Source organism: Numenius arquata, chromosome 9 (assembly GCF_964106895.1).
Source record: "Numenius arquata chromosome 9, bNumArq3.hap1.1, whole genome shotgun sequence".
NCBI classification, from domain to species: Eukaryota; Metazoa; Chordata; class Aves; order Charadriiformes; family Scolopacidae; genus Numenius; species Numenius arquata.
Window position 1 is genome coordinate 17,191,981 of NC_133584.1, and position 11,179 is coordinate 17,203,159.

General features: G+C 49.6%; 1 protein-coding gene across 1 annotated transcript; it reads left to right on the plus strand.

The window, feature by feature from the left end:
* The first annotated feature begins 9,442 nt into the window (after nucleotides 1–9,442).
* On the plus strand, nucleotides 9,443–10,711 carry PAQR9 (progestin and adipoQ receptor family member 9). The gene has a single exon (XM_074153589.1). It carries the CDS (start codon nucleotides 9,443–9,445, stop codon nucleotides 10,709–10,711), a length of 1,269 nt encoding a protein of 422 aa, XP_074009690.1.
* The last annotated feature ends 468 nt before the right edge of the window (nucleotides 10,712–11,179 follow it).

The window sequence follows — 11,179 nt, forward strand, 5'->3', positions numbered from 1 at the left end:
GGCGGCGAGGAAGCGAGCGCCGATCGCACCGAGGCCGCCGAGCGGAGGGCGGGAAGCCGATGGCCGAGCCACCGATGGAGCCGGGCGGGGCCTGTTCCCGTACCCTCTCCTCAGCGAGCGGCGGCGGCAGCCCGGGCAGTGTCAACTCTGTCCCGCGGCTGTCCCTCTCCCTCTCCCGTTAGCCGAAGAAAACCCACACGAAGGCGCTAGGCGACCCAAATCTCTCTAGCAACCAGAGGCAGCGAGGTAGCCAGCGACAGGCAGGCCAGCGGCGGGAGCTGACGTCCTCCCGACACGACTCCCCCCCACCCCCACCTCCGGGCCCGGGCCCGGGCCGCGCTGCTGAGCCCGGCAGCGGCGCCCCTCACCCTGCGGAGGACACGCGGGAGAAACCCCATCGCGAGGGAACGAACGTCAAAACGTCACATCAAGTCAAGAAAAGCCCAGTAATAAAGATTGAAAAGGATAGCACAGCAAATGCTCCGTTACTGGGTTTGATTGCACGCCACCACAGCGGCTTGCTTTATTGAACATTGCTTTCCCAGAGATTATAACCGGAGGTCACATTATGTTTATCATGAGTCTTGCATTCCTGCGCTTTTACGGATTTTTCAGCCTAATACGGAAGATCCTGGGGTTGAGATAATACTTCTGGAAAAGACAGTGGATACATAGCAATGAATGAAAGCTTTAAATCCACCAACTCCCAACACCTACTGCCCTGTAAGCGACAGGAGGGAGCAGGGCCTGTGCTAATAACAACTTCTGTCAGCGGAGGATGAAGTGGGAGCTTCCAGAAGAGGCAAAAAGAAAGCAAAAGGACAGGGTGAGAAGGCCAGGGGTAACTGGAGAGGATTGGAAGTTTAGAGAGGAAGGCAAAACTCTCAGGAAACCTCCCCCGCTGTAGGTGTGCATCCAGCTGCGTGGGGAGGTGCCTGACGAGACTGTGTTGCTCTGCCAGTAGCTGTCTTTAGGGTGAAGGTTTAGCTGTGAGTCTTTTCACGGCTACCATCGTAGTACAGGTCCTGACACTGGCTGTAATGCAAGTTGGTTAATGGAAGTAAGACTACAGTGTTACGAAAATGAACAGTCACTCGGGAGCTGGAGAAAAGTCTCCCTCAAAGCCGGAAAATGCAGATCAATAGGCAAGATCAGCAGCGCGGACAAAACTAAAAACTACGACGATTTCTTGTTCCTCTTGTGAAGAGCAGCTTCACAGGGATAGCGGGAAGCTGCGGAAGCGTCCCCTTGCGCCGCCGTGTGCGCCCGCTCCGGCAGAGGGCAGGGACAGCCCGCCACCGGGCACCGACCGCTCCGCCACCGGGCACTGGGGACCGCCCGCCCCCCGCGGGAGGCTGCTCCCCAGCTGCACCCCCTCGGCATACCTGAGGTTAAATTTACTACATTACATGATACGTACTTCCTAAGTCACACAAAAAATAGCAAAATAATAAATAATAATAATCTTTCTGTAGGTGCGAATTGCTGTATGCTGCAATCAAATAAGTGGTTGGCCACACAGTGCTGCTGCAACTTAGAAAAAGGTGAGGTAGACAGAAAGGTCATGTGGCAGAAATATGCATTTCTCCCTGCTTTTCAAGCCTCCTTGCACCGTTTGGAAAATAACCATGCAAAAAAAAAATAATCTGGTAATGGATTGGCAGCTAAGGATCAAGAGATGTTTATTGAGCTCCCTTTAGCAATAAGCAATTACAATAGTAAATGTTTGCTATACCTGCAGCTGACACAGTACCTCACCATTTAGGATCTCACCTTCTGCTCTGGAGGACAGCTCTCCATTTCTGCAACCACCTGCACAGTTTTCTGTGGGCACCCCAAGGCTTTGTACAGATTTGAAGTGGAATCACTGCTGGCTTAGAAAGAAGGAAGGAAGGAAGGAAGGAAAGGAAGGAAAGGAAGGAAGGAAGGAAGGAAGGAAGGAAGGAAGGAAGGAAGGAAGGAAGGAAGGAAGGAAGGAAGGAAGGAAGGAAGGAAGGAAGGAAGGAAGGAAGGAAGGAAGGAAGGAAGGAAGGAAGGAGAGAAATAAACCCCACTCCTTGACAGTAGGATTTGTAGGGACAATTCCGTCAGTATTTTTATGATTTGCTGAGCTCCAAACTTGCTCACAGAGGAGCCCTTCCATAGGAAGGAATGGTGTTGGCCAAGGAGTTTTAGAGATGGATTAGGCAGGATCTTGTTGCTGTGGAATCCAAGTCAAGTCCTTCTCTTCCTCCATCTTTCTGTTTTCTTGAGAACTGCTTCACCAGCTTGTAGAGGCACAGGATTAGTGTCATCTGTGACCTGCTTTTGGATTTTTTTAACATGGTAATGAGAGCAGCTGCAGCAATGAGTTGGAAGCAAAACAGCTGGGAGACTCGTACTGGATAGAAGGGGCACTTAGGGCCATAGAAGGTGTCACTAGATGCTGCTCAGTTCTCCTGCGACTGCATTAATAAACTTGGTAGAAAAGAAAGACTGACACTTCCGGATAAAAAGTAAACATCTAGCTGGAAAGAGGAATGTGTCCTTGGATGCTAGAGTTTCGGGACCACTAATGTTTAGAAATTTTGTGCTCCATTTGGCCTCAATCCCTTTATTTAATCCACCTCATTAATCCTTTTTAATTATCCACCTCATTGTTTAAATCCTCTGCTTACTGCTCAGCCTCCACGCTCTTTTGTAATTAATAAACTGCACCAAATTAAGAGCATCATGATCCAGAGCATGCTGTGAAAAAAAGGAAAGATAGAGTTTCAAAGGTCATCGCTAAAGATAATTTTTCAGAATGAACTCCTGAATCTGTGCTATTTATAACGCATTGCAATAGTACAGTAGCACTCATGTACAGTTAGTGAATGACAACACATGTCAGTGTCTTGGGCTTAATGGGAGAGAATGGGGATGGAAAAGAGAGGGAAGGAAAGGAAGCAGCGAGATGCAGAAATTTATGGAGAATTAATGCTGGAAAGGGTAGGCTAATAATAATATTAAAAAGGAAGCATTAGACATTTTTCATTATAATGCAGTAGGTCTGGTTGCATGCAGATCTGGGAGTTGTTCATTAACTGTTGTTATAATGACAGATATCATTAGGCAATATGCTAGAGAAAATCATGAATTACCATCAATAATTAACACTAAGCTACATTAAGTAAACCACATGCTGCAGTGTATTACCCTTGTCTTTCTGGCTGTTTTTTCCCTACTTTCAGAGATATCTCCCCTGCTTTCACCCCAGGCCGGAGCACAGCTGAACTGCTGCAATCCTTTTGCAAAGGTGGGTGTGAGGGAAAGGAAGAGGAGGGATTTAAAGTGCTGTGGAAGTTCCCTACCTTGTAGCAAAAGAAGCACATTTGATGGCATGAGGTGGGCAGATCAGGAGGAGGACAGAAGTGTAGCTGCTGCATGTACAGGTTTGTAACTGTGAGTCATTTCATGCTCGCAGTTGCAGCTCACAGATCTCTAAAGCCACAGGCAGTGTGTGCTGTTTCTCCATTGCTTAGGCAGCAGTCTTCCAGCTTCTTTTCCCTTATTCCACCCTCCATTTCCTCCCACCTCTGAGACTGAAAACTGCTAGGCAAGGATTCTCAAAATAGGTAGAAGCACGCTCCCCCATGTACTTGTGTGTTGCTAGGAAGCTATGGGTGTGCAGTGTGGGAGGAGAGCAGAGCAGAGATGAGAGGCAGGCAGAAGGCGCAGCTGGAACACAGGTAGCCTGGGCTGCTAGGAGCCACTGCGCTGAATCGAGATGCTTTAGCAGGGACCCCCCAGGATAACAAAAAAGAGCCAGAGAGTGTGGCTGGGAGAGGGCAATTTGGATCTGAGATTCCTAGCAATCTAGACTTGTTGCTACTGCTCTGTCTGCTCTGTCTCCTGGCTGGAGCCGTCTCTGTGTTGATCTCTTGGTGCTGGTGCCCTACCTTCTCTTGGCTGCGAGTCCTGCTCTAGTCCTGCCATTCAGCAGCCGCTTTCCCTTCCAGGACCCCGCGGCTCTTCTGGGACATGTGTCTTATCAAGGAACCTGGGGAACTTGGGTTCTTTCTCCCCCTGGCACTCCTCAAGCGCTGAGGCCCATTATGCAAACCAGTCACAGGGGCAACATCTGACTTGTACTGTCTGGCTGAGAAAGGTCAGTAATTTGTGGGGTATTTTAGGCATTAGCATTAGTATCAAATGAAGTCTTAATTCCAAAAGTTCTCCTGCAGCTTCTTGTCAGAGAGAATTAGCCTACGTGGCTGGAATCCAGATGTGCAAATTTATCAGCCGTTTAAAAGCATGGAAGTTCAAGATGAGTGCAACAGCTATCTTCCCTTTGTCCGTACCAAGAGTCCCTCCCTTCAGCTTACTAAGAGTGAGTAGCAGTTTGTGCTATGAAAAACACTCTCAGCACACACAAACAAAACAATTTCCTTGGCCACACAGTTTGTAATTGAGGGTTCAGCCCTGCAACCCTTGCAAAGGCCAAGTTGTACTTTGGTCTTGCTGTGAGCTCCTGGTAGGTGGGACAGTGGTGGATTTTAGCCACGGAAAACATATATGAAATATGCATATACCCAATATGCTATTCTTCATCACAGTGATGTAATTGCACTGCAATACTTATGTTCAGATTTGCTGCTGTCCAGTTCTACCCCTAATCTTTCAAAAACAAGAACTTAAAAAAGACAACAACCAAATATTCAGAAATGTTTTCTTAAAATGTGAAGTGTTTTTTCCCAGTTGGCTGTATTTAGAGCTTTTTCAGCTTATTTCAGATTGGTTTTATTGCTGTTTTTTACAGCATAAAGAGAAATATTCAACTTGAAGGGCAGGAAATTAGAAGTTCCTGGTGAAAGAGAGGTTAAAATCAACACTGATTTGCAACCATGATGGTGTCAGTTATTGTTATTCCCTTTAAAATATCTAGTTTTTGTCACCTCCAAGTGAGGCTTTAAAATGCAACTATCGCTTTCAGTTTTCTTTATCTCTTCAGGAATTCTGTTTATGAAGTATAATTGTCCCTAATTAGATACTCAAGAAAGAGAAAATGATGCAAGGATTCCTGTTTATCCAGTCCAAAAAAGATAGTGGGGTAGAATCTCTAAAGGCAAGTTAATCTCTTCTCTTAATATTAGATCAAAGCACTGCGCCTACTCAGTTATCACAAAAGATCATAATTGCTGCAGTAAAAAGTTACCCATCAAGGCATTATTTTCACAAGATTGATACGCACTTGAGAAAGGATTAAAAAAAAATAAATCACATAGAACAAAAGGACCATGTTTGTACGTCTGTGTATCTGTTGAGATGTTCTCCTAGAGAAACTGCAAGCGTGAGCTACCTTAAACAAAAGTTAGATGATGCTAAAGCCTCTCTTTCTTCAACACTTACTCTTCTTAAACAAATAGAGCCAAATTCTACCCTCACTCACAGTCAGTGGGGTTCCACGGAAGATGTCAGAACAGAATCAGATTTACTAAAGAAATTTTAGTGAAGAAGGATAAAAATCCAGAGCAAACAAAGGGGTTAAATGTTTTTACTCATATAAAACCTCCTATTAAGAAAGAAATCAGCAAAATCTGTCTTGAAGGTGAAAATACAGAAAGGAAAAAGAAATGAAAGAGAGAGAGAGTTGTATGATACAGGATTATGCCAAGCAAGAGCTCTTAAGACTGATGTTCGCCGCTGTGAGTGGCTTGAATTGGGTGAGGCTGAAGGTGTATCTTCAAAAGCATCTTAAATCTTCAAAACACCGCCATTGCTTGTTCATAAAAGGACTTTCTCTGTAGTGGTAGATCTAAGTTAATTTCTTTACTCAGAAAAGCAATGGACAATAGGAGGGTTAAGTACGACCTCTTCCCTACTGTGCTGAGTATGTTAGAGTGCAAAGGATGAAATTAGCTGCCTTTTTTTTTTTTTTTTCTAACTAAAAGGCATAATTTCATTGGGGAGGGTTGAAGTAATTCAGAATATCTTAGAGGGTTTTTGATATTTCAGACAAAATGATAACTTGTGAAAGGACTTCAACAATGAGCAAAACAAAAGTATAATATAGAAACAAACCCACATTTGGTATTTTGGCACATCTTTTTCTTTGAGTCTTCAGCCAGCACTGGTTAGTATTATCTTTCATTACTTACCTCATCAGGCAGTGCCTTCATCAGTGTTTTAAGAGTCTTCTCAAAGGCTATTTGGAGAGAAAGCCTGCAGAAAATTCTACATGTGCTAGAAGAAACCCTGGTATATGCTGACCATGCCCTTCTAAATATAAACTGTGGTTTAGAGAAATGCACTGAGGCCTCTTCATGCGCTACATTACGTGGACTCCTCTCTGTGACCTCCCAATGCCCTGATTTTCCCTTGCCTACCGCATAATAGTCATGTAATACTAACCTTGACAGACTACATATGAATAAGAGGCTATTTTGAGGTTGTAAGTGCTTTAAATTGTAAGGTTCCCAGTACACTGCTCCACAGCTGGCTTGGGAACAGAATAATTAACTCAATGTAAGATGTATGCTGTTGTCTTTATGAAAGCCCAATCTGTCCTCAGAGACCATACTCCCCTATAAGGAGGCAGCCTTGGAAAAAAGCAAAAGAACCAGATCGTTAGTAATGAGTTTCATTAATGTGGCTGCTAGAGCTACATTGCCGTCACTTGGCAATGATGTGCACTGTGAGCTTTATAAACTCCGAGATCTCCCTGGCACTTTCTGGTCAGACAAGGAGACCCAGGTTATGAGTGTGTGACATCAGCAGATCACTTGGGATAAGCCAAAGCTGGATCCTCACACAAGAGGCAGAGGAAAGAAGATTTATATTTATTTTACACTGCTTCTATTTATCTGTAGCACAGTGGTAACAGGTAAACCCACCAGGGACAAAGCAAGCAAAAGTAGATGGCTACCGTGGGGCTGTGCTTCCTCCAGAGGAGCCGGTACGTACAAGTCTCTCAAGTGATTCTCAGCTCTGAGAAACAGAAAGCCCCCATCCCCCTGAATATTATTTTAAGGCATTTTAAAATATTACAGGGAGACATAAATAGGAGGGAGAAATTTCCAGACGTTTCTTTTCTCTGCAGCGTTAGTGCATATCCCCACCAGTACCCAGACAGTCCAGTGGCCACCAGGGCTGTGTCAATCTTGAACCAGAAGCAAACCCCACCTGCTCCTCCCAGCTTTTGCTGTCCCCCATAAAAACACAAACCCAGTGGGTGTCTCTCCCAGTAAGCCAGGTGATACCCCAGTACTCCCTGAGGCAAGAGGGCTGAATGCCTCCCACATCCCTGAAAGTCTGGAGGTTGTAGGAAAGTCAGAACGTGTCGAACGAGCCCTGCTGCCACTGCAAGACCAGCAGTTCCCAATCAGTGGCGGATTCTGTTGTTCTTTAGACACCATCTGTTGCAACAGCTGCTGGTAACTTTCCAACAGGCTCTTTAGCACACGTCTAAAACCTGATTGCTCCCAGTCAACCACCTCTCCTTATCTAACCTTGATGAGCGAGGCTGAAGATCACGGTCATTTTGGTCCTCTTCCCTAAAGCCTGCAATGGCACTCGCCGCCGTAAATGAAAGTATCACTTAGGGACTGGGAGAAACAATCACCAGAGCCCTACTGGGAACACCTGCTAGTGTGATGTGGTGTGGCAGGAGCAGAGCAGGGAAGGAGGTACCTTCTAACAGCCACCTCACCACCAAGTGCATCTCTGGTAGTGCAGCAAATGGGTCAGCATCCGCCTGTCTCATCTTCAGGGCAGCCTCTCTAATGCAGAGCAGCCCCATGAGAAGCCAGACATCTGCAAGAGGCTGAGCGATATTCATTCAGTCCCAAAGAGCCTTTCTTTTCCCTAAATCACACACTGCAGAGCCCTCAGTGAGTAGGGCCCGGCTCGCTCCTGGTGCAGCTGAAGCTCACCACAGGCGGATTACGCAGAGCCCTCTGTCAGTCACTCCTTGAGGACTGTCTGGATGGTACCTCCCTGCAGGCCACCAGGCACCCTCTCTGAAATGTGGACAGCAGAGCACATTAGGCCCGTTAGCTAAAAAATGTCTCTTAGTTTAATATTTTATTCCCCCCCTTGGCTTTTCAGCACTGTTCAGTTGCATTTCTTTTCCTAGCAGGACTCCTGTCTAATTGTTATAAAGATGATAAGCAGTGTCATCAGTCTGCCCTACTTCTGACAGTTCCATAAAATCAATAGCTTTACTGTAATGAAAAATGGATGAAAATCATTTTCAGAAACACATTTTTACTACTTTTTTGTGTCAATTTTAAAAAAAAAACTGATTTCTGATTACCTCCTTGTTCAGATTTTTCATGTTTTCATGATTCACTATTGAATAGAAGATTTTTTATAAAAATCTTTGGGCAGAACATCTTAATTCTACTGGACCTCGGTTTATACCATATGACCCTACACACATACATGAATATCACCATGTAATACATACATTTGAAAACCTAGAGCTCTCAGATGTTTAAGACCATCTGAAAACAAGCAAAAAGGAAACACGTCCAAACAGCGGGAAGGAATTCCTTGCTCTGGCTCCTACCTGCACCTGCAACAGTTACTTACCCTTCCGCACTGCCTTCCATTAACTTCCAAGGCATTAAGGTACAGTCACACACATGTATTTTTATATTCCGATTATGTAACTGTCCTGCTTGCATAACCGCACGGCCGATAAACGTAGGATTTGTCTAAGGATCAACACAGAGCAGCTACTGTCAGCCCATTACCGCGTCTGCCCCCCAGCCACCCTGCTTGGAGTGCAGAGATAAGGTGGGTGCCCGATGCGTCTCCGACGTGCGCCCTTCGCAGCCTGGCCGGGAACAATGAGCTTAAAATAACGTTTGCATTCATTGCGTGAGATAATGTCACCAAAGACGCCAGGTCTCGGGCGACCTCACTGAAGCACACACGGCAGAAACCCACCCGGCTGCCAGACGTCCCCTGTCTGGGGTCCCGCCTGCTGGCGATGTCCCGTCCCCGCGGGGTCACCCTCCCCTTTCTCGGGGCTTTTCCCCCCCGCGCTGGCGCAGCCGCGGCGCAGGGCTGGGCAGCAGCACCCGCACCCCGCGGGCAGCCGGGGCCGATGCCCCCCTTTGTGCCAAAACGCCCCCGTAAGAAGCGGGTGGGACCGGCCCCGGGCGAGCTGCCGACAGAGAGGGGCCCAGCGGGGTCCGCGCTGCCCGGGCCCGGCGCGCACCTCGCCACGGGGAGGGAGGGAGGGAGGCTCGGCCGGGGCGGCCGCGGGGATCTCCCGAGCCCGGCCCACCGCATCAATCATTAACGGCGGCTCGGGTGTCCGGCGCCTCCCTCACCGGGAAACCCTACCCGGGGCGGCGGGGGCGTCTCTCCCCGCTCCCCGGGAGCGCTGGATGCGCCGCCGGTTTCCAGTTACCGCGATGCCGGGCGGCGGGGCGGGAGGAGCCGCGGCGGTGCCGCCACTGCCCCTGCTGCAATGAGTGATGCTGCCGGGGGCGGCGGCGGCGGAGGAGGAGGAGGAGAAGGAGAAGCGCAGAGCCACCGCGGCTCCTCCGCCGGTGGCTGCGGGAGCAACGACTCTACCTCGCCCGGGCGGCGGCGGGGCGCGGTGGCGGGCGGCGGGCCGGGGCCGGCCGGGGGGCCCGGGGCCGGCAGTGACAGCGGCGGCAGCGGCAGCAGCATGCCGGCGGGCGAGGGGGACAAGAAGGAGGCGGCGCCGCCACCTCGCCCTGCCGCCTTGCTGCGGTGGGACGAGGTGCCCGAGGACTTCGTGGAGTGCTTCATCCTCTCGGGCTACCGGCGGCTGCACTGCTCGGCGCAGGAGTGCCTGGCCTCGGTGCTGCAGCCCACCAACGAGACCCTCAACTTCTGGACCCACTTCATCCCGCTGCTGCTCTTCCTCAGCCGCTTCGGGCGGCTGCTGCTGCTGCGGGGCGCCGGGGATGTGCCCTTCCACCACCCGGCCCTGCTGCCCCTCTGGTGCTACGCCTCAGGGGTGCTGCTCACCTTCGCCATGAGCTGCACAGCCCACCTCTTCAGCTGCCTCTCCCCGCGCCTCCGCGCTGCCTTCTTCTACCTGGACTACGCCTCCATCAGCTACTACGGCTTTGCCAGCACGGTGGCCTACTCCTACTACCTGCTGCCAGGGCTGAGCCTGCTGGACGCCGGCGCCATGAGCCGCTATGTGCAGCAGCGGCTGGGCTGGCAGCTGGACTGCAGCCTGCCCATCGCGGCCTACCGTGCCCTGGTGCTGCCCGTGGCCCTGGCGCTGGCCGTGGGCTGCACGGCCGCCTGCTGCCGCAGCCGCGCCGCCTGCTGCGCCTACCCCTTCGCCGTGCGCACCTTCGTCTTCGCCATGCCGCTGAGCATGGCCTGCCCCATCATGCTGGAGAGCCTCCTCTTTGACCTCCGCACCCGCAACCCCACGCTCTTCGTCTACTTCTACCGGCGCTACTGCTGGCTGCTGGTGGCCGCCTTCTTCAACGTCAGCAAAATCCCTGAGCGGATCCAGCCGGGGCTCTTCGACATCGTGGGGCACAGCCATCAGCTTTTCCACATCTTCACCTTCCTCAGCATCTACGACCAGGTACACTATGTGGAGGACGGGTTGGCTGAGTTCCTCAAGGCACCCCTGGCCGCCCCCACCTACCTGGGCACCGTGGGCTATATGCTGCTCCTGACGCTCTGCCTGGCCGTGGTCGTCAGGAGGTTCCTCAATGTCACAGACCTCTGCAAGCAGGACTAGCCAGGACAAGCGACCCTTAGGACAGCAACCACTGTACCAGTGACCCTTGGCTGGAGACTCTCGGGCCAATGACCTTCAGACTGGCCCCACCATGTCCTGAAGATGCTGTGAAACCTGGGGGAAAAGCACCTGTAGAAGAGCCAGGTCCCTTTTGCAGAGGGTTGACGGAGAAAATGACCAAGGCGGAACTGCTCGTGCTCTTTAAACTACTAGGTTACCAGGGGAAGCAAGCAAACGCTTACTGGTATGTTGCTGCTTAGAGTATAAGCTGAAATAATTTAGCTCTGCTACTAGGAAGAATGCATGAACTGTGAATGCCACTTACTAATTTCGTAACAATTAGGTTTAAACTAGCTCTGTATATACATATATATATTTATATATCTAGCTATACATTTATTAGCTACATATATATGTGTATATATATGTATATACCTGAAGACACTTGTGCAATGATTACTCATAGAC